Source organism: Oncorhynchus kisutch, linkage group LG7 (assembly GCF_002021735.2).
Source record: "Oncorhynchus kisutch isolate 150728-3 linkage group LG7, Okis_V2, whole genome shotgun sequence".
Taxonomy (NCBI): Eukaryota; Metazoa; Chordata; class Actinopteri; order Salmoniformes; family Salmonidae; genus Oncorhynchus; species Oncorhynchus kisutch.
Genome location: NC_034180.2, coordinates 17,150,403 through 17,173,722, shown reverse-complemented (window position 1 = coordinate 17,173,722; position 23,320 = coordinate 17,150,403). Strand labels below are relative to the sequence as shown.

Below are 23,320 nucleotides of genomic sequence, written 5' to 3'. Positions count from 1 at the left end.
AAAACCTCTAGTATGACCTCAGGAACACTATATTTGGCCAGCACTTGGTGGTCTATAGCAACTTCCCACAATAATAGGCTTTGGGTGAGATACATTGTACAGTTGAATGCATTCAACAGAAATGTGTCTTCCACACGTAACCCCTATGAATCAGAGAGGTGCGAGGGATGCCTTGATCGACATCCACGGCGCCGGGGGAACAGCAGTTTAACTGCCTTGCTCAGCGGGCAGAACGACAGATTTTTACCTTGTCAGCTCAGGGTTTCAATCCAGCAACGATCGATCCAGCAACCAACATTCATATACTGGCTATCTGTTACTAGCAAGTTATCGATTTCATGAACCTTATTTCTTGGGCTACATAGGTGAATGTGGGCTATTTTTAGCACTTTTCTGGGATGCTTGATTGTTTTTATTGCTTCACCGGGAGGCTTTTCAGAGGTAGACAAGACAGTGATATTTATATTTGATCGTGCTGAGAGTGCAGGGTAAACTGCCCGCAGTGGCGGAATAAAGAGTGGCATTTTGGAAGCAGTGCAGTGCTTATTCTTACGCAGCCCGTGCTGCTATTGATGTCCAGTGTGTACACACAGAGAGACAGACACATGGATGGTTTTCTCCCTAAAAATTATCTGGATTTTTACTGCGCACAACGATAGAGAGAAGACCTGTTAGCAGAGCCCCTTTCTCAACATATGGCAAACACACACTCAGTAACAGTCATGGGTTTTGAGACATTTTATACTAAAGGCATAAGCCGAAAAACAGACACTGAAGGGAAACACCAGTCCAGACTCCAAGAACAAGTGATGCCTTGTTGCCCGTGGCGTGCACCGGCGCACACACACACACACACACACACACAGGCAGATGTAATAAGCATAAAATACACCCTATATACTGATGTCATCCAGTTCTTTAAAAACAATGTAAGTGTAGCAGGAAAAAGGGAGGCGAGCTGTAATGGGGAACCATAGCTCCTATGCCCTGTACCACATGACGCCTGGGGCTCTGTGTATGGCTTTCCTCCTCCCTCTATGGAACCCCACTGAAAGCACAGTGTTATTACAGTACACAATGATCGTGTTGCTGGATGAGGTTTAGAGCCAAGGGGAAGGGGTAGGTAGCAAATTGGGACTGGCCCATCTTGTTCCTAGATTAACTGCGCGTCCCTATCCTGGGGTGTGGAGGAGGACCTCCCTAAAACCACCCTGCATGGGTAGGGAGGGAGCAGAGCGCCCTAACCCTAACCTGAGTCACGGTTTCCACCTCAGTGGTGCTGGGTGCAATAGACCACTAAAGAAAACAGCTTTTCCCACACTAGGAAACGTTCCTTTCTGGGCTGCGTTTCAGAATTCAACACATGAACTTAATAAACCATTTCATTGTTTATTTCAGCAACTGTGTTTTTTCCTGTGAATCTGATTCTGTACTACCCAACAAGCATGGGATAACTCTGGGAGTTCATTTGAATTGCTTTACATCCATACAGCACAGCACACATCTATTTAAAGCCCCAGTGCAGTCAAAATGTGATTTCCCTGTATTTATATGTATTTCCACACTATGAGGTTGGAATACTGTGAAATTGTGCACATTGCGATAATGTGCTGTAAGTATAAAAACTGTTTGAAAAGACTGCTTGACATTTCAGCCTGTATTGATGGGATGGAGTTTTGGTAAATAGACAATAGACAAATAAGAGAGTTCCAGACCCTCTCTGCCAATAACAGTTTTCAGTTTTCCTCCTCCCAACTCAGACCACTCCCAGACAGTCCTAGCAAAATTAATGCTTGAGAAATTGCTCTTGCCAAGAAATATTTTAGTTTATTTTTTGACCATTTTAATTGAAAACAATCACAGAAAGGTACTTAACTGTTACCCAGAAATAATTTGATATTGGCTTATTGTGCCTTTCATTATTTAGTGGGAAAGAGGGATATTTTTGTGTTGGGGCCTGCCTGTTTGACTTGAAGCCCCTGGTCCAGAGACCAGAAGGGGTTTGCTGCCTCAAACCACAAACATCCAGCTGAAAAACAACCATATGACAAGCATTTCACTACACCCGCAATCACTTCTGCTACATATGTGACCAATAAAATTTGACTTGAAGCTATATGATCCTGCCTTTCTCACTGGTTGACTGAACCATAGAGAGGTGCAAAGATGGATTTTTATGTGTGTGTGTGCCCTTCTTCTGCCTGCTGTGCGATTAATACAGAGAGTGAGTGCAGTGCTGTGTGATTAAGGAGTGACCCAACACCACACTGCAACTCAGCACTACACATCTACTGTGACATGACAGCACTAAATTCACTCACTCTCTTTACAGCCAATAAGCGGGATGGACAGAGACACTTGTGTATACAATATATATATATATACAGTGCGTGTGATACAGCGCGTGTATCACGATGGAATCCTCCAGAGCGCATACCAGGAATCCTCCAGAGCGGAGCATACTCCCCAGTCATTGTCTTTTTCTCATTTGTGTAAAAGTCCATCCTCCTTCCTCTCTACTCCATGACCGGGAAATCGTTAAGTGGTAGAGTGGACGAGGAGTGTGTCAAATAGTAGGCAAATAGAAGGTCCACCCCTCCTCAATAGCCTCCTTTTGGCAAGGAAGCACAAGTGTATCCTACCGCGGAAGAGATTTGATATATGCCACCCCCAGCTGTTGTATTGTAGGAGGAAAAAAAGCATGCACATATTTAAAATTGATACACTGCTTATCATTTTATCTACACTAAACAAAAATAACTTCAACATGTAAAGTGTTGGTCCCAAGTTTCATGAACAGACATTTTCCATTTGTACAAAAAGCTGATTTCTCTCAAATGTTGTGCACAAATTTGTTTATATCCCTGTTAGTGAGCATTTCTCCTTTGCCAAAATAATCCATCCACCTGACAGGCGTGGCATATCAAGAAGCTGATTAAACAGCATGATCATTACATAGGTGCACCTTGTGTTGAGGACAATAAAAGGCCACTTTCAAATGTGCAGTTTTGTCACACAACACAACGCCACAGGTGTCTCAAGTTTTGAGGGAGGCCCACCCATGGCTGCAACACTGCCCAGTCATGTGAAATCCATAGGTTAGGGCCTAATGATTTATTTCAATTGACTGATTTCCATATATGAACTGCAACTCAGTAGAATCTTTGAAATTGTTGCATGTTGCATTTATATCTAAGTTCAGTATATAAAACATCTTGCACAATGAACTTAATTCGTTTTTTTTTATCACTTCTCACATTTATTTCTGGATACATCCAGTAAACATAACTTGCCTGATGATGAGTAAGTGGAGAAGGAGCTTCTCATTGCATACAAGCGCATTTTCATCCAGGTTCACTCTCCTCGCTGCCTCTCCTCGATTATCTTTGACCTTTTTCCAAAGGAGGTGAGAGAAGATGGAGGAGAGAGAAAAATTAAATTGCTCCCATGATAGCACATTTGAAAATGTAGATATTCTGCAATGGAAAATAAGTGAAAGACTGCCACCCACTGGACAATATTGGTTTTACAAGCTCAAATCCTGTCACAAAAAAAATGTATGTACTAAAAGCTTGGGCTGTAAACGAAAGTAAAAGCTAAAAATGAAACTTCTAGACATCATTGTAAATCTTCACAGTATTTTACCGATTGTGAGTCAGCTAATAAATGTAGATTTCCGTCAAGGTACTGGAGTGACAAGAAAAGTTGGATTCAAACATTAGTTGATTCTTTATTTATAGAAAGCAGTAAAAAAGCAGTAAAAAAGCACATGGAATCAGATATTTCAAGCCACATTTCAAGGCACCTTCATAGTTGGTTTGAAGTCAGATACAAATCTGATTCCTGGCCATGTGTCTGAATGGTAAAATCTGATTTATTTGCCCTCAATAGTTTTTGGGTATATTTGTTAATTGGTATAAACTATATATACAAAAGTATGTGGATACCCCTTCAAATGAGTGGATTCGGCAATTTCAGCCACACCCGTTGCTGACAGGTGTATAAACTTGAGCACACAGCCATGCAATCTCCATAGTATTAATTTACTGAAGAGCTCAGTGACTTTCAACATGGCACCGTCATAGGATGCCACCTTTCCAACAGATCAGTTCGTCAAATTTCTGCCCTGCTAAAGCTGCTCCGGTCAACTGTAAGTGCTGTGATTGTGAAGTGGAAACGTCTAGGAGCAACAACGGCTCAGCCATGAAGTGTTAGGCCACACAAGCTCACAGAATAGGACCGCTGAGTGCTGAAGCGCGTAAAAAAACGTATGTCCTCGGTTGTAATACTCACCACCGAGTTCCAAACTGTCTCTGGAAGCAACTTTAGCACAAGAACTGTTCCTCGGGAGCTTCATGAAATCGGTTTCCATGGCCGAGCAGCATCACACAAGCCTTAAATCACCATGCGCGATGCCAAGCAACGGCCTGAATGGTGTAAAGCACACCGCCATGAGGAGCAGTGGAAAAGGGTTCTCTGGATAGATGAATCATGCTTCAGCATCTGGCAGTCCGACGGACAAATCTGGGTTTGGCAGATGCCAGGCGAACACCTATCCGAATGCATAGCGCCAACTGTAGAGTTTGGTGGAGGAGTACTAATGGTCTGGTGCCGTTTTCATGGTTCGGGCAAGGCCCCTTAGTTCCAGTAAAGGGAAATCTCAACGCTAGAGCATACAATGACATTCTAGACAATTCTGTGCTTCCAACTTTGTGGCAACAGTTTGGGGAAGGCCTTTTCCTGTTTCAGCATGACAATGCCCCCGTGCACAAAGTGAGGTCCAAACAGAAATAATTTATCAAGATCAGTGTGGAAGAACTTGACAGGCCTTCACAGAGCCCTGACCTCAACCCCATCGAACACCTTTGGGATGACTGCGAGCTAGGCGTAATCGCCCAACATCAGTGCCCAACCTCACCAATGCTCGTGGCTAAATGTAAGCAAGTCCCCTCAGCAATGTCCAAACATCTAGCGGAAAGTATTCCCAGAAGAGTGGAGACTGTTATAGCAGCAAAGGGGGGACCGATTCCATATTAATGCCAAGGTCACCTGCTAAAATAATCTATTATAGCAATCTAAAAACACCAAATTTTGCCCTTGGTGGGATGAATATACAATGAAATCCATGTAAGGTAGAATTCAACATTAGAAAACGGCCTTCTTGGTCCATGTGCTGAGATATAAGGGACAATTCTGTATTCTTATTCATCAGGATGACGACATATCTTACTTACTGACTGTCCCCATGGGGACATTTTGTTGCAGTATCATGTACACATTTAAAATGGGGTTTAAATACAGTAGAAAACAAACTGACAATACAACATTCATAACAGTTACATACCAATAAAAAGAGACTAGCCTGCTGGTCTTACTGGGTCGATAGGACCATTAGCCCGAGCTGTTTAGGAGGGATAGCACACCTGGCACAAATGATTCAATCAAATGTATTTATAAAGCCCTTTTTCACATCCGCCGATGTCACAAAGTGCTATACAGAAACACAGCCTAAAGCGCCAAACAGCAAGCAATGCAGATGTAGAAGCAAGGTGGCTAGGATCACCATGCGCAATGCTGTCTAGTTCCGTCTTTTCTGCCAGGGGGCACCCTATACCTGCACTACACCGCTGCTGTTACGACAGTGGGCGGCAGCATCGGCCTCTCCAACCCAGCTCTTTAAATTAAATGTAACTCTTGCAATAAAACTTCTGACAATCTCTTTAAGTGTTTGAGAACCATATGCTTTTTTTCTTCTTCTCTCCTCCTCATGGAGCCCATGCACATGCCATGTGATAAGTTGGATTTTGTTGGTCTTTACTTCCAAATGTCTATGTAGCTAAATAATACAAAACACAAAACAGATTAAAAAGTCTCAATTGCTTTACTGACAATAATGCAATATTAAACTAAATCTGATGTTCAGATCTACAAATGTTTTGACATATTACATGTTATCAAGGGTAGTTGTGATCCAGGAAAGTCCAGCATACTGTAGATGAGCAGCCGACATGTTGATGACACAATTTACTGTAAACGGTCAAAAGGTAATGCAGTAGCACGGGAGTGTGAAGCGCTTCTCAAATGTAAAATGTATGCGTTTCCACACTCTCGTCCTAATAAATGTCACACTCAAGAGAATGCACTCAAAGACTGCACTAGGAGCACGGGAGTGAGGAGCGCAGTAGTATTTAGAAACACCCATAGTTTGTCCAAAATAGAAGAGCCAGAGTGACCATAGGAGTTGGCAAGGCAGCACAAACAGATCTGGGACCAGACTATTAAAGAACTCCCTTAATAATTGTAGCTGTAACGACGGGCATACATTGTGTCTGACGGCTGACTGACATGACAGCCCATTACCAATCAATAATCATAAACGGTTCTGATTAATATGGAAGAACATCACACACAGGTGAACACAACATAAGCTACAAATCCAAAATACAGTCCACTGCCAGCTTTACAAAGGGGTGGATATTAGCTTTACAGTGGAGATTGACAAAACAAGGTTATTTACATTTTACAGCACAATATCTTTGTAACAGGTTGGTGTTGTGAACGCGCCCCAGTATGGCCCTGTTAGGAGAAATCCGCTTGAACACCTCTCCAACTGCTAATTACTAGTGGGAAACTTGTCTATCATCCCTGAGCTCTGACTTCTCCCACATGCTGACCTCTGACGTCACCTACTAAGAATATGACCTCGATAACATACAATTTCAGCACTTAAACGCAATAAAACATTATTTATGTAAATAAATCTGTTTTTTGAACATTACAACTTCTTCACAAGCATGACAGCTGTACTTTTTGTTTATGGTTGACACCGCTTGTTGGCCATTAGCCAATCAGTGTTTCTCAACAAGTTCAAAACACTTGAACGCATCCAACTGGTATTTACGACTTCCCAACTGCTAATTACCACTTTTCTAGTTGGTTATGAACTCAGTATTAAAGTGGAGCTGAACTTCCTGATTTAGCCTCGGTTTCAATTCTCATCATTCAGTAAATGCAACTGAGAACAACATCTGGGTTATGGAGGCATGTTTTGATGTGGGTGTCTCTTGCGTGTGTTCGAATGAGGGAAGTGTTTGTACTTTCACTCTGACAAAACAGTACACAGTTACTCAACCTTCTAGATAACTTGAAACCATCAAACCAGATCTTGTATCTGGAAGTAGCCTAGACTAGCTAGCAAACTAGCTAGCAAGCTTCAGCCGGCCCAAGATTGGTTTGACTTCGTATATCCTATTGTTGGTGCTATTTCTCTTTTCAGTTGTTTTAAATGTACCATTTTATTTAACTACACAAGTCAGTTAAGAACAAATTCTTATTTACAATGACGGCCTACTCCGGCTAAACCTGGACGAAAAATTTGACATGTAAATGGTACATAATTTTCATATTGCACACCTTTTAGTTGCCTCAAATGCTTTATATATATATTAATTTCTACAATTTCAAAAATTGACATTAAGTAATTGAAATCTGGCAGTATTGATATTTTTAAATATTGTCCCATGTACCTTGAGTAATTCTAACTAGCCCCATAAAGATATTGAATGTCAAACCAAATTGACCTTGGCATTGTGCTCCAAATTGATGATTACTTGGGGGCAGGATAAAAAAAATAAACCCTTCATTCCATGACACACCATTTTTTCCTAATCATCTCATAAACCTGTTATGGACGAGACTGACTTCAGGAGCGAAATGATCCCATTTCCACTTCATAGTCAATTCTGACACTAGAATAAAATGTTTGACTCATACAAATGCAACACCAGCCGTTTTTTTAAAAGGATAAATTCCTTATTACGTTCAGTTGCTCTTTAATAATCCATACTGAACAACATTCACCAGGGAGGTTTAGCACCACAAGCCTTCATACATTGGTCTGAAACTTAATAAAAACCAGGCAGGCAGCAGAGATTAAACCATCCAGTCTTGTAGAGCCAGAGCAGAGCATCGTAACTCAAGTCAACATCTTTGTGCCATTGCTGATTAAAGTCCAAATGGAAACGGAGAGTCCCTGCCCCGAAGAGATTTGATCACAAGTTCCTGTATAAAAGCTTGCCAACTGCACTCATTATGAAGGTGGAAAAGAGGTTCCAGATGTTCTTCTGCACAATATTTAACCATTATGGAGTAGCACGGTGGGTGGATGCACGTTCTGTCAAGGAAGACTTGGATGAAAATAAATTATGGGATTTCTGAGATACAAAAACAGTGAAAAGGAGAAAAAAAACACAAGTGCATATTAGATTATATGGAATATATCATACAATGAAATGCACAAAACACAAGCTGTATATAATTTGTTGAAACATGGATTAACGCACAGAGATTCAATAAACACTGAAGAAATGCATAGCATAAAAGTGGCAAATGTGCCATTTCTACTGCACTCCATACCTAAACCACACCCAATTTAATTGGTTCATTAGGGCACGCAATGGAAAATTAGCATTTTAGATTGGACAAATTTGGATAAACCCTGCCTGTTCCAGTCTGTTCTCTTCAAAAGATAGATAATGAACACGACCCTAGTCTTGGGAGTGTACAGTAGCGGTAGCACCTCCAGTCCAGGAGTGCTGGTGGTGAAAGCAGAGCACTCCCGGGGAAGCAGAGGGAGAATACAGGAAGTACGACGTCGCCGGGGCGTCGCTATGGCTCTCTGTAAGCGGTCTGCTGTAAACTCTACTGCTGCCAGGTCTAATATTCATAAAGCATGAAAGAGTAGGAGTGGTGACCTAGGATCAGTTACCCCTGCTCATGTAATCTTATTTATTATGATCTAGAAGGCAAAACTGATCCTAGATCAATACTCCTATTCTGAGGCGCTTTATAAATATGAGCTCGGGCCCCGAACCGGGCTGCTTCCCCAGCCCCGCCGCGTCTCCCACGGGCGTTAGGCGGCATCTGCAGTTCCCCTCCAGCCCTCTAGGAGTCCTCCTCCTCCTCACGGTTGCCAACCACCCTCTTTCGCAAGACCTCCTCTGGGTAACCTGGCCCTCTGGCCTCGGGACGGCCCACTGGAGACACTCTCCTCCAGACCTCCTCCTGTTCTCCATCTTCATCGTCCTCCTCATCATCCTCCTCTCCATCAGCCTCCTGCTCTTCCTCCAGCTGCTGAATAAGCCTGGCTTGTTCCATCGTCTGTTTCTCTGGAACAGGAAAGTGACAAAAGCAATGTGAATAACAGAACATGACAATAACAAATATGTTACATTATATACTCCATGCCATTGCTCCTAAATTAAAACATGTATGCACGCATGATTTTGATGCTGGGTCACAACTTACGAAGAATACAAAAAAAGACAAAATGTCTGTTCTCGGAAAGAAATGTTGATGATAAATGATTTAATGTATTCTTCCTCTATAACTTCTCTAAGAGTTCTTGCCTAATGTCGGCACATAAACAGTGCTACATACTTCGCAAAGTTGCATTTGCATGAACATGGATTCGCTGTCATCTCATACTCACTCTGGTAATAGTTTGGGGAGTTAAATCGTCGTGATGGGAAGACAAAATCAGCTATGAACACCAGTATCTGGGAAGAAAAGGCACAAGGGAGGCTGGTGAGGTTATCGAGGAGAGCAGACTTGATGTTACTGTAAGATATTGATCTCTTGCGCCCGTTGCCTCCAATAACATCCAAAGTCATACATTTTTCCTACATTGCTCACATTTTGTATAGGTGGCCCACTATGGAGGGTATGCACATACTACTAAATAATACTTTGTCAGATGCCTTTCAGGACACCTTACATTATAAGTACATTATAAGTACATTCAAATCAAAGTGCAAGTAAAATCCATCAAACAAAGACCGAATACATAGGGATCACATATCAAGGGGTATGACTTTAACGTACCAGTCCCAGGGCTAGGCCAGAGAAGAGAGTGGCCAGTCCAAATATGATGTACGAGCCCCACACTGGAATACCCAACTGCTCTGTCAGGTAGTTATGGCAACGCTGGAGGGGAAAGGACAACAGGAACGCAATAAAAAGGTAAGTTAAAGTCCAATGCAAGTCAAACCACCCGGACCATGTTTAAGAAGAACATTCTCCTAAAATTGTTCACAAATCATGTGAAAATTTGTCCCAAATGGCAGCTATTCCCTATACGGGTGCCTTCAGAAAGTATTCACACCCCTCAACTTTTTCCACATTTAGTTGTTATAGCCAATATGTCAAATGGATTCAATTTAGATTTTTAGTCACTGTCCTACTCAATACCCCATAATGTCAGTGGAATTTTCTAGAGCCTATACATGAGGGTGATGGAGAGAGAACCCGCAGGCTGTGGAAATTCAAAATACTGCATTTTAGACAAGCCGGGAGAACAAATACAGCCTATAGCTCAAGTGTCAAACTCAATTCAAATGGATTAAATTCACAACACCCACGAATGTCAAAGTGGAATTATGTTTTTAGAAATATGTATAAATGAAATAGAAATTAAAAGCTGAAATGTCTTTAGTCAATAAGTATTCAACCCCTTTGTTATGACAATCCTAAATAAGTTCAGGAGTAAAAAAGATGCTTAACAAGTCACATAAGTTGCATGGAATCACTGTGTGCATTAGTGATAAACATGATTTTTGAATGACTACCTCGTTTCTGTACCCCACACAAAATATATTATATGTAAGGTCCCTCAGTTGAGCAGTGAATTTCAAACACAGATTCAACCACAAAGACCAGGGAGGTTTTCCAATGCCACGCAAAGGACACCTATTGGTAGAATGGTATTATTTTTTTAAATAGCAGACACTGAATATTTATTTGAGCATGGTGAAGTTTTTAATTACACTTTGGATTGAGTATGAATACACCCAGTCACTACAAAGATACAGGCGTTCTTAACTCAGTTGCCAGAGATGAAGGAAACCGCTCAGGGATTTCACGATGGGGCCAATGTGGTGACTTTACAGTTAGAGTTTAATGGATGTGATAGGAGAAAACTGAGGATAGATCAACAACAATGTAGCTACTCGAAAATACTAACCTAATTAACAGAGTGAAAATGAAACCTGCACAGAATACAAATATTCCAAAATATGCATCCGGTTTGCAACAAGGCCCTAAAAATAATACTGTGAGAAAAAAAAGTGGCAGTTGAATTTGTCATGAATACTAAGTGTTATGTTTGGGGCAAATCTAACACAACATATTATGGAGTATCACTCTCCATATTTAAGCATAGTTGTGGCTGCATCATGTGATGAGTATGCTTGTAATGTTAAGGACTGGAGAGTTTTTACAGGATAAAAAAATAAACAGAATGGATCTAGGTACAGGCAAAATCCAAGAGGATAGCCTGGTTCAGTCTGTTTTACACCAGACACTGGGTGATGAACTCACCTTTCAACAGGACAATAACATAAAACACAATATGACCGAGAATACCAATACCAATATGACCGAGAATGTTCTTAAGTGGCCGAGTTACAGTTCTGAATTAAATCTGCTTGAAAATCTATGGCACGACATGAAAATGGTTGTCTAGCAATGATCAACAACCAAATTGACAAATATTGTACAATCCAGGCGTGCAAAGCTCTTAAGAGATTTAACTAGAAACACTCAGAGCAGTAATCACTGCCAAAGGTTATTCTAACATTGAAATATCTCATTTTCAATACATGTTTTCACTTTGTCATTATGGGGCAGTATGTGTAGATTGGTGAGAATACATTTTTTTAATCAGGCTGTAACACATCAAAATGTGGAACAAGTCAAGGGTTATGAATACTTTCGGACCAGAACCCTAAAGGCCTTGTTCCAAAGTGTGGTACAAATGGGTTCTAACAGCACGCAGGGAGAAGGCAACAGCAGGACTCACCCTAATGAACATTGACAACTTGAAGAGAGCTGACATTGTGTTCATCCTGCAGAGGAAGAAAAGGAATAAAATGCCTTTTAGAATTTTTTTAATGAGAATCTAATAATCAACAGCTAAAAACAAAAGACTGTAACCAGGTTAAAGTGTCAGTGGCTGACAGAGTGAGAAATAAGCATGGTTTGCATCCCAAATGGCACCCCCTTTCCTATATAGTGCTCTACTTTTGACCAGGGCTATGGTCAAATGTAGTGCACTATATAGGGAGTAGGGTGCCATTTGGGTCTGTTGGTTGCATGTCTAAACCTAAAACTAAGTGGCAAGTAACTACCAGGAGAGGATGGAGTGTAGTATTTGATATTTCCTGTGGTTCTGAAGTGTAGTGTGTGTCACTGACGAGAAGAACAATTGTGGTTAAGAATGAGTAAAAATAAGATGCTGTCTTCATGAGATAGCTACCATACATTTCCATGTAGAGTCATCTACCCCTATATCACATACTGGGTACAAGTCACTCATGTTATAGCCTTAAATATCTCAACAAGCCTTTTAGACCGAAACTATAAATATGTATGAAACATCCATCCTCTAAAAGCAGTCACCAACCTCTGAGTCAAGATCACTTTCGCAGTCAAAAAGCAATTCTTTTTTTCCCCTTTTTTTAAACATGGCTTAGAAAAAAAAATGTAAGCCTATGCACCATTAAGGTAGTAAAAACAGCAGCTCTTTGCTGTATTCTTTGTCAGTGCACTTGATTTAGCCACAGCTCTCGTGGTCCGGTCCACTGTGTAGGCGGACAAATTAAAATGGTTCAAAGGGGAACACTTTTCCAAAGCCCTTCGCACCTAGTAGGAATCAATTGCACTACCGCCAAGAGCACAAGACGAAAAAAAAAACACTACACTAAGATAGGCAGAAACTGCTTCTCCAATAGAAATCCCCAATCACACATGTAGGTGATGTCATGGCGACGGATAGCTACACTCAGAAACACGTCATCGGGTATAACGGTCATCCCGCGCCGAACTGCACAGGCTGTCAAACCAAAAGGCACTTCTTTGATATAAAGTAGTTTTTGAGGAAAATGTTAACGTGTCAGTTTGTCACTTTCACGAGTTTGGAGTAATAACGTTCAAATATTTAAGACTGTGGCTTGAATCTAGGTTTAAAGGTGCCTTTAAAACAATTGAGACAATTAACTACCATGGGGAAGAAAAAAAAGTTTGCTTCTCAAACCCCGGCCTGGTCTGCTTGGCCTGTTTTGCCACCGTTTTTTCGGGGTACTCAACTATTGGAATTTTTATTTATTTTTTTAAGGCCGGCACTGGAAAATACATGTCTAATTTATCTATATGCCAACAGTGAGCAACAATGCGCAATTTATAATAACCACTACAGATAACAAATCCTAATTGCCTCATATATACAGTCATGGTCAAAAGTTGAGAATGACAAATATTAATTACCACAAATTGCTTCAGTGCCTTTAGATATTTTTGTCAGATGTTACTATGGAATACGGAAGTATAATTACAAGCATTTCATAAATGTCAAAGGCTTTTCAATTGAGTTTATTATGCCTGCTGTGTGGAATTTTCTTTATGACTAACCTTATATTAAGACCAAAAATAATTTTACACGTTAGAGCCAATTTCTACTTTGTGGCTGTGGTAACTAGTGACAACCGGAAAATAGCCTAAGCTGAAAATGACGCAATTATTCCAAAACTGCAGCTCATTGTTGGAACACAAATCACTACTTCAGCCAACCAGTCCATTTTGAATTTGTGATAAAACTATAATTTGGCAAGGAATGTAGCTTGTGTATCTCGTCAGTTAGATACGTTTTTATAACTAGGCTTTTACCTCTGTAGGCGCAGAAGTAGAGGGAGGGCGTGAGACACGGAGGGAAAGGGAATTTAGGGAACATAACTCTGATGCTTGGCTTATATACTTTTTGGTCCCTCAAATGCATATGTACAAATGGAATACTAGAGTCAAAGCAAATTAACTTGGTCTCCAAGACAAACTTTCAACCAAATAGATTTTTTTATTTAAAAAAAAATCTCTGCTTAAAGATTGAGTTGATGTCAGTATGAGTACTCGAGTTCTCGATTACTCATGCCCATCCCCATCTCGAGTTGACCTTTTCATTACATTTCAGAAAAACAAAATCCTTTTTTGGATCTAAGTTTCACACAGAACAACCCAGTATGGAGAAGAGACTGACGATCAAACCATCCACTCACATGAAGGAAGATGGTCCAAACCAGGAAGAAACCGGTTCAATGCCCTGCCACTTCTTCTCATCAATAAAGCTTAGGAAGTCATCTTTGGTGCGAGCCCCCTGGTACCTCCTGAACACACCATCCTTACAGCTGATTCACACACACAGTTATCATAGAAATCTAGCACACAATTGAAAACAGGTTAACAAGCCAATAGTGGCATTAACCACAATAAGGACAGATGTAGTTTATTTGCCTATTGCACCACTAAGCTATAGGGTTATATATTTACAGTTCTACCATTGAAAATCATTTACTTTTTTATAGCAACATAGGAAGCTAGTGTCTAAACTGGGTGTAGGATCACAACAGTAGCAAAAAAAAGAGACATGAGAAAGAAACACTAACATTTTGTCTTCCCAGACAAAGTCTGAAGCTATCTAACAGCCTCTCACATTCCAGTGAGGGTTATAAACTGAAATGATCACATTTACTGGTGAGTGCAGTCTGCATAGTGGTTAGTTGGCATGCATCTGTGAGAAGATCAGGATATGAGACATACAGCAACTTCACGTAATGGAGAGAACTTACTGGTAGATGGTCGGAAGTGAAGTGATAATGAATCGTCCACTCAAACCTAAGGTGCGGGTGGGGGAAGGAGAGCAGAATGTTAGTGAATAGGACTTAATATATATATAATATGACTTTCTCTGAATGACACCAACATCTTGTTCTTGACTAATATTACAGGACTACAAAAACCTGGTAATAATAGACTATAGCTAGATAGAATGACATGCATTGTCTACACTACAAAACATAGTGGGTTTTGTGGGAAACAGCCAGGGCCTTAATACAAAGCTCTCTGACCCCTCCCCGCCTAATTTATCTGTGAAAGGAGTAGGGTGCAGTTACCCATAGACAGTAATCTTGGGTCAGTTTAGCATTTTCCCTACTAGTAGTTAAGGTTAGGATTGGGGGATGGAGAGCTGATCGCAGATCTGTACCTAGGGGAAACTTAATCACGGAGCTCTGTGAAACCTGAAAAGGGAAGTAATTGACAAGCAGACGGTTGGGCAGACAGTCAGCCAGGGAAGGAGAGTATACATACCAGGCTGTTCAGTAACATCCACTTTCGCTATGTTGACACCCATGTCCTCCCCCCAGTCGGCAAACTCATTCCACATGGGCTGGAGCTGCTGGCACGCCGGACACCAGGGGGCAAAGCTGCCGGGGAAGAGTGAATTGAGGCCAAACATTGGCATGACAATAACATTAGCTAGACAGTTTTCAAACAAAATAAGCGGACACAACTACACAAGATTCAATGGTAGCAGTTGTCAACATGTTATGAATGATCAACATTAGTCATATCTATGATTGTAAAAAGATTTTAAAATCAGAGTTCTTCATATGGACACTGAAGCATACCTTAGCTAGGTCAAAACAACCTACCCCATTCATTGACGCTAACCATCTTTAGCTCCCATGGAGGATAGTATCTTCTGGTTGGGGAGTTTTGTTAAGAGCCCAAACACTCGTTATGAACGTTAAAATGCATCGCTTGTGGTACGGTTTTGGAAACATACGAAACGCATCTTTCATATTAGTGAGAAATAATTACTTCATACACACCTTTATAGGGTTCCCACATGGACACATCTCCATGTTACAGTGCTTGTTTATGAAAGACAGAGGCGGCCACCTGTGCTAATTAACGGGCTCCAAACACCTGTGTGTAAGTAACTGGTGAAGTGTAGTCCATCAACTGGAGGCACACACAGCATATGGATCTGTGCAAAACTGCTACAGTAAGGATATATTTTTAATTTGAAAGATTATTTTGGGCTGATATAAAAGCATAAACCTTTGAACGGTAGTGGGTGCACTTAGAAATGTCCTTGTTTTTGAAGGAAAAGCCATTTTTGTCCATTAAAATAACATTAAATTGATCAGAAACAGTGTAGACATTGTTAATGTGCACCGGGGCCTCCCACTCTTTCTATTCTGGTTAGAGACAGTTTGCGCTGTTCTGTGAAGGGAGTAGTACACAGCATTGTACGAGATCTTTAGTTTCTTGGCAATTTCTCAGAACAACAATAGACTGACGAGTTTCAGAAGAAAGTTCTTTGTTTCTGGCCATTTTGAGACTGTAATCAAACTCACAAATGCTGATGCTCCAGATACTCAACTAGCCTAAAGAAGGACAGTTTTATTGCTTCTTTAAATCTGCACAACAGTTTTCAGCTGTGCTAACATAATTGCAAAAGGGTTTTCTAATGATCAATTAGCCTTTTAAAATGATAAACTTGGATTAGCTAACACAACGTGCCATTGGAACACAGAAGTGATGGTTTCTGATAATGGGCATCTGTACACCTATGTAGATATTTCATTCAAAATCAGTACAGTAGTCATTTACAACATGAACAATGCCTACATTGTACTTCTGATCAATTTTATGTTATTTTAAATTGACAAAAAAAAAAAAAAGTGATTTTCTTTCAAAAACAAGGACATTTCTAAGTGACCACTAACTTTTGAACGGTAGTGTTAAAAAAAAAAAAAACGTTTTGCTAGCGATGATTATTATTGATGTTTCTAAACGTTAAAATACAGTGTCGGATTTGTAGAGCACATGCAGCCAACCGTGGGAGAAACTAACAGCTGAAAACCCTACGGAGAAGGCTTTTCGAGAGCTATACATTTGAACTGTAACCTCTTCAGTTCAAATAACAACAAATCACCTTTTTCGGTAAACAGAACAGCTAAAAGCAAGCTATATGTAATATTTGTGTTGTGGAGAAATGACCAGGCAGGAGACGGGAGTACAGTTAGTTTTTCCTTTAGTCAAAACCCCTCGAGCTCTACAGTTCGCGGCATTCCAGTGCGCATGTGCATTTCCTATTAGGTGTAGTAACGTAACACTGCCGTAATGCATTACTGCTTAGTAACAGCACAGTAACTAATATAAACAGATGTAGATCCCAGATACTACACTCCTCCCCCATAGTGTTTAACTCCCAGAGAACAAGGTAAATATGTTAGGTAACTACTAATGCAATATCTGAACAATGCATTCTTAAACATTTTTCAACTACTGGGTTGAAGCAGACTTTTCAGAGCCCAGCACAAATCCAGGGGATTATCCTGCCCCGAAGATGGAGTTTGTGTCCTAATAACTAACCCAGGTAACGTCCTTTTTCTTTCCTTTTATCTAGGACATATTAAAGTGTTTGTTTTACTGTCCGTTACCTCCTTAACCAGCTCAACTCACAGGTCAAGCTTTTGAGGTGCCCTTCGCTGTCGAATAGGATATCTCCGCTCCTCCTGGGCTTCCTGTGGTGGGCCAGGTTCGGGTGGAAGGTCAGGCTCTGTCTCTCCCGTACGTCCAGTCAGGAGAATAGTCCTGGGGGTCGTTATTGTTCTTGTTCTCTCGGCATGTCTCTGCTGGGGCGTTGGACTGTAGCAGATGATCCACATGAACGTTGACCTGGCGATGACCAATTTGGACTTGGTAAGTCAAAGGTCCTCTGCGTTGCAAGATCACACCTGAGTTCCACAGGCGCTTGGGGTGTCTGAAATCACGTACCATCACCCTCTCTTCCTCTTTGAATTCTCTGACAGTCTTTGAGTCTCTGTCATGAGCTTTCTTCTGCTGTAGCTGGTGCTTTGCCACAGTGCTTGACAAGTCTGGTTTCAACAATGTCAGGCGGGTACGTGGTTGGCGTTTCAGAAACAGTTCAGCTGGTGTACATTCCGTTACTGTGTGTGGGGTGTTACGGTAAGTAAACAGGAACCGGGGAAGCCTTTGGTGGATGGGCACAGACTGAACCTCGAGTCTAGTCCAGGCCTTCTTAAAGGTTTGCACGGCTCTCTCCGGTGCTCCGTTTGATGCCGGATGGTAAGGTGGTGACAGGATGTGCCTTACTCCGTTGTTCTTGAGAAACATTTCAAAATCGTTTGACGTGAACGGGGGGGCATTGTCCGATACGAGCTCCTTGACTAGTCCAAAGGATGCAAACAGGTGTCTGAGAAGATTGATGGTCTTCTCAGCTGTGGTCAGTTGAGTAGGGAACACTTCCATCCACTTGGAATGGACATTGACGACAACAAGGAAATGTTGCTTGTCAATTTTGGTGTAATCCACATGGATGCGTTCCCAAGGTGTAGCAGCCCAGGACCATGGATGAAGAGGTGCAGCAGCAGGCTTGTTGCGAACAGCTTCACAAGGTGAGCAGTGGACTACATGCTGTTGAATGTCCTGATCCAGTCCAGGCCACCACAGATAACTGCGAGCGAGTGCTTTCATTCGAGTGATCCCTGGATGTCCCTCATGCAGGTCTGATAGCAGTCTCCTCTGGAATTTGTGAGGTACCACCACCCTTGATCCCCACAGAACACACCCTTGATCAGTGGACAACTGGTCTTTCTTGTCGATGAATGGACGAAGGTTATCGACATTTACTAAGGTTGGCCAACCGCCTAATGTTAAGTCCAAGACTTTGGAAAGCACTGGGTCTTTCCTTGTTTCCTCTGCTATGTCAGAAGCCGATATGGGCAGTTCATCAATGAGAGAGATCTGGAAGACTGCTCTATCATCTTCACTGTCGGAGTCACTATTGCATGGTAGTCTTGATAGTGCATCGGCATTTGCGTGATCACTGGATCGTCTGTACTCAATCTCGTAGTCGTAGGCTAACAATATCAGAGCCCAACGTTGCATTCGAAGTGCAGCAAGGGTTGGTATAGCTGATTTTGGTCCAAGGATGGCCAACAGAGGCTTGTGATCTGTCAGCAGTTGGAACTTCCTTCCGTAGAGGTATTTGTGAAACTTCTTCACTCCGAATATTATGCTCAGGGCTTCCTTCTCAATTTGAGCATAATTTCTCTCACTTGGTGACAGAGTCCGTGATGCAAATGCAATAGGGTGTTCTTCACCTGACGGTAGAACATGTAAGATGACGGCTCCTACTCTGTATGGAGATGCATCACACGCGAGTCTCAGCTTCATCTCTGTGCTATAGTGGGCAAGCAACTTGCTCTTTAGCAGACGCTGTTTGCAAGTCTTGAATGCTTCTTCGCATTGTGGGGACCAATTCCACTTTGTATCGGCCTGCAGCAGTTGGTGAAGCGGATGCAACAACGTGGACAAGTTTGCCACAAACTTTCCGTAATAGTTCAGGAGCCCCAAAAATGACCTCAGCTCTGAGATATTTGTGGGTGCTGGAGCATTTACGATTGCTTCCACCTTGCTGTCGGTTGGGTGCAGGCCTTGTGCATCAATCTTGTATCCGAGATACTCCACTGAGTCCTGGAGGAACTCACACTTGCTGCGTTTCATTCTCACTCCGTATTTCTCCAGTCTTGACATCACTTTGTCCAGCACTACAAGGTGCTCTCCAATGGTTGGTGCTGACACGAGGATGTCGTCCATGAAGCACACAACATGGTGCTCTTCACCATGATCCATTGTTTGTTGGAATATCGCTGGAGCTGTCGAGATTCCATAGGCCAAGCGATTGAATCTGAATAGCCCCTTGTTGATGGTCAGATACTGTTCTGACTCCGGATCCAGCTTCAGTTGCTGATAAGCGAATGCCAGGTCCAGCTTACTGAAAACCTTCCCACCAGCTAGAGTGGCAAACAGATCTTCAGCGTTTGGTAGTGGATATTCCTCTGGTAGTATGCAGCGATTTACTGTGACCTTGTAGTCACCGCACATTCTGACGGTCTTGTCTTTCTTTGGGACTACAACAATCGGAGCGGCCCAGTCGCTCATCGCTACTTTCGTGATTATGTTATTCTTCTGAAGGCGATCCAGTTCCTTCTCTACTGCTTCCTTAAGAGCATAGGGAACTGGACGTGGTTTGTGAAAGATAGGCTTGGTTCCTTCTTGCACTCTGACTTTTGCTGTGAAGTCTTGCATTTCACCGTAGCCATCTTTGAAAAGTTATTTGTGCTTCTCCAGCATGTTAGTGAGTGTAGCCTGACTCACTGGTTTGTCATTTCTCAGACTGAAGATTTCTCCCCAGTTCAACTTGATCTTTTGTAGCCAGTTTCTGCCTAGCAAGGCTGATTTTTCTCCTTTAACAATGACAAGCGGTAGCGTCCACTCCTTTCCCTCATACCGGACTGGTACCTGGATCTGCCCTAACACAGGAATAGTGTCACCAGTGTATGAAGAAAGGCGGATGGACGCGGGCTGAAGAGGACACTCTTTCAGTTTTTCTTTGTAGAGTCTCTCTGGAACCAGAGATACAGACGCTCCAGTGTCCAGCTGCATTTTAACCTGTTTTCCCGCTAACTCCATGTTGAGATAGATTCCATCTTTTAGTTGTTGAGCTGTGTACACATGGCTTCAGCAATCCATACTCAGTTGGACCCAAAACACTGAGAAATACGTCTGCTTTCTTTCCATCTTTGATTTCATTTGCAGCCAGCCAACGCTCAAAATGCTCCAAATAGGAATCAAAATCCTCTTTTGTAGCCTCAAACTCTGGTACTCGACCAATGGTTGCCATTTTCACAGTTAATTGCTCAGTTTCCTTATATTCCTTAATTTTCTGAATTTATCTAATTCTTCACTTCAGAAGTTTCTGCAATTACTTCATTCACTGCACTCATTTGTATTAATGTACACACCGTGTTACGTTCCTTCTTCCTTTTTTCTTGCCAATATTTCTCCACTGAGATCGCCTAATTTCAATGGGTTCAATGACAGTTTCTTTAATTATTTTGAGTTTCATTACTCACGCAACATTCTTCCCTTCAAGCAATGTCCGTTTATGTAGTTTAATCACCTCGTCGCCACTGTAATATTTGTGTTGTGGAGAAATGACCAGGCAGGAGACGGGAGTACAGTTAGTTTTTCCTTTAGTCAAAACCCCTCGAGCTCTACAGTTCGCGGCATTCCAGTGCGCATGTGCATTTCCTATTAGGTGTAGTAACGTAACACTGCCGTAATGCATTACTGCTTAGTAACAGCACAGTAACTAATATAAACAGATGTAGATCCCAGATACTACACTATACAGTGTTGGTTTACAATTGTATTGTTTACAAACAATGAAGTAAAACAAGCATATATTTTGGATTTTAATGGGGTTAGACAATTGAACTAAAGTTATATTCTTCAAGAGTCAATGGCTATATGGCTACCATTAACTTAAGTTTTAAAAAGAATTGATGTATCAATCTCATATTTCCTCTCAGAATTTGCTGCTTCAAGTTAGTAGTATACATGTCATCTCATATTTGGGAGTGTAAAAATCAAGTGTGAATAGTATGTGTGGTCTCAATGAAAAAAATGCAGACGTGCTGCAATCTCTGTTGGAAATTCCAAAGATGTCATGGGGCCTCATAGATTTTGTTATAATGTTTGAAACACTCAGATAGCATAACACAGCATAAGCCATAGCAAAATGTGTAGAAATGCAAGAAAATGGCTTTAAAACTGCACATTTCTCTCTGCCCTATGACAAAATTACAGGAAATTAGCTTGAAAACAGCAATTGTCTCAGTGGCCAAGAGGGTGTCTACATTTTTTTAATATGGTGCCCCCCACCCCCACCTCTGCTTAAAGAAATCGTAGTGGAAACACTGCTAATTCTATGTAGACGCCTAACAACAATACTCAGTATCCAGCAGCCAAACGCTAGCTTTCCACCTCATTGGACCTGATTATCATGTGTTACTTGAAAGCATTTCGTTTAGATTCCTAGCTGCAAGCCTAGCTACATTGTTGCATATCTAAAGCCAAGGCTACACTAGTTTATCAAGATCAGAACTAGGTGATTAGGTGTAGTCTGAAAATCCACACGTGCCGATTCAAGACTACAAAAAACGGGACTATTGCCGAACAACGTAGCTATATGACTAGCTAAGCAGTTAGCTTAGCATGCTTGCTAGCTGTACTTACAATTCAATCATCCATTCCCCTGCCAAGATGTCTTCCCAGTTTCCGTCAGTGATCTCTTTGAGGCTACTCGGTTTGGCCAAAGCTGGCTGCGACGTCAAGTAAATAACCAAAATTAGTGAACATGTTAGGATAATCGATTTTGATCGCAAAGGTAAAGAAGACAACATAGCATCGCCGATTTTATAATCCAGCAAGGGCGCCATGTTTAGGTCAACTCTTCGTCGGTCGTTGCTAGTTACCACAGTCACAAAGCCATAATTATGGCTAAACCCAGCCTATTTATACAATTTATCTTCTTAAAATCAGATTTGATCCTAACCTTAACTACACTGCTAACATTATGTCTAACCCTAACCTAAAATTTAAATAAAAAAATTATTCACGATATTTTGACTTTGTGGCTGTGGTAACTAGTGGTAACCCTCTACTTTTTATTTTTTTGCATTACAAGACTATTGTACAAACCAATTTATAAACCGGGTGGTTCGAGCCCTGAATGCTGATTGGCTGACAGCCGTGGTATAGCAGATCGTATACCATGGGTATGACAAAACATAAATTTTTACTGCTCTAATTACATTGACAACCAGTTTATAATAGCAATACCCATGGTATATTGGCCATATAACACAACCCCTCAGACCTTATTGCTGAAATATATCACACAACAAAAAAGCCAACATAAAAACATTCTACATAAAACAAGAGACAAAAAATCCACATATATATTACGCTATGGACAAGTCACATTTTTGACAAATACGTTAGGCACATCTTTGATCATTTGATATTTATATATGTTAGGGATGTTATATAATATTGTAAATCAATTAGATAAATATATATTTTTAAATTACCCATGAACTTACCCATGAACATTTTTCCCAATAAAATGTAAAAATGTGCAATATATTGGCAGCACTGTGCGTGTATGTACAATAAAAAAGAATATCACATTTGGTAATGCTTATAGGTTTACTCGTCTTATCACTAATATACAGTGCCTTGCGAAAGTATTCGGCCCCCTTGAACTTTGCGACCTTTTGCCACATTTCAGGCTTCAAACATAAAGATATAAAACTGTATTTTTTTGTGAAGAATCAACAACAAGTGGGACACAATCATGAAGTGGAACGACATTTATTGGATATTTCAAACTTTTTTAACAAATCAAAAACTGAAAAATTGGGCGTGCAAAATTATTCAGCCCCCTTAAGTTAATACTTTGTAGCGCCACCTTTTGCTGCGATTACAGCTGTAAGTCGCTTTGGGTATGTCTCTATCAGTTTTGCACATCGAGAGACTGAAATCTTTTCCC

The 23,320-nt window shown here is 41.2% G+C and overlaps 1 protein-coding gene across 1 annotated transcript; it reads right to left on the bottom strand.

Annotated features, from left to right (window-relative positions):
- Positions 1-5,862: 5,862 nt before the first annotated feature.
- Positions 5,863-22,448, bottom strand: LOC109894238 (thioredoxin-related transmembrane protein 1). The gene is made up of 8 exons (XM_020487555.2): positions 22,003-22,448; positions 15,193-15,308; positions 14,673-14,718; positions 14,103-14,231; positions 11,858-11,903; positions 9,883-9,984; positions 9,491-9,557; positions 5,863-9,167 (listed from the first exon to the last, which is right to left on the bottom strand). Exons 1-8 carry the CDS (start codon positions 22,203-22,205, stop codon positions 8,944-8,946), a joined length of 933 nt encoding a protein of 310 aa, XP_020343144.1. The 5' UTR covers positions 22,206-22,448; the 3' UTR covers positions 5,863-8,943.
- Between the last annotated feature and the right edge of the window lie 872 nt (positions 22,449-23,320).

Coding starts and splice junctions, on each gene's coding strand:
- LOC109894238 (XM_020487555.2), bottom strand. CDS start 22,205: ATGGCGCCCTTGCTGGATTATAAAATCGGCGATGCTATGTTGTCTTCT. Junction 11,904..14,102: donor TTTGGACCATCTTCCTTCAT/GTGAGTGGATGG, acceptor CTTCCTCTGCAG/GATGAACACAATGTCAGCTC. Junction 9,558..9,882: donor CTGGCCTAGCCCTGGGACTG/GTACGTTAAAGT, acceptor TTTTCTTCCCAG/ATACTGGTGTTCATAGCTGA.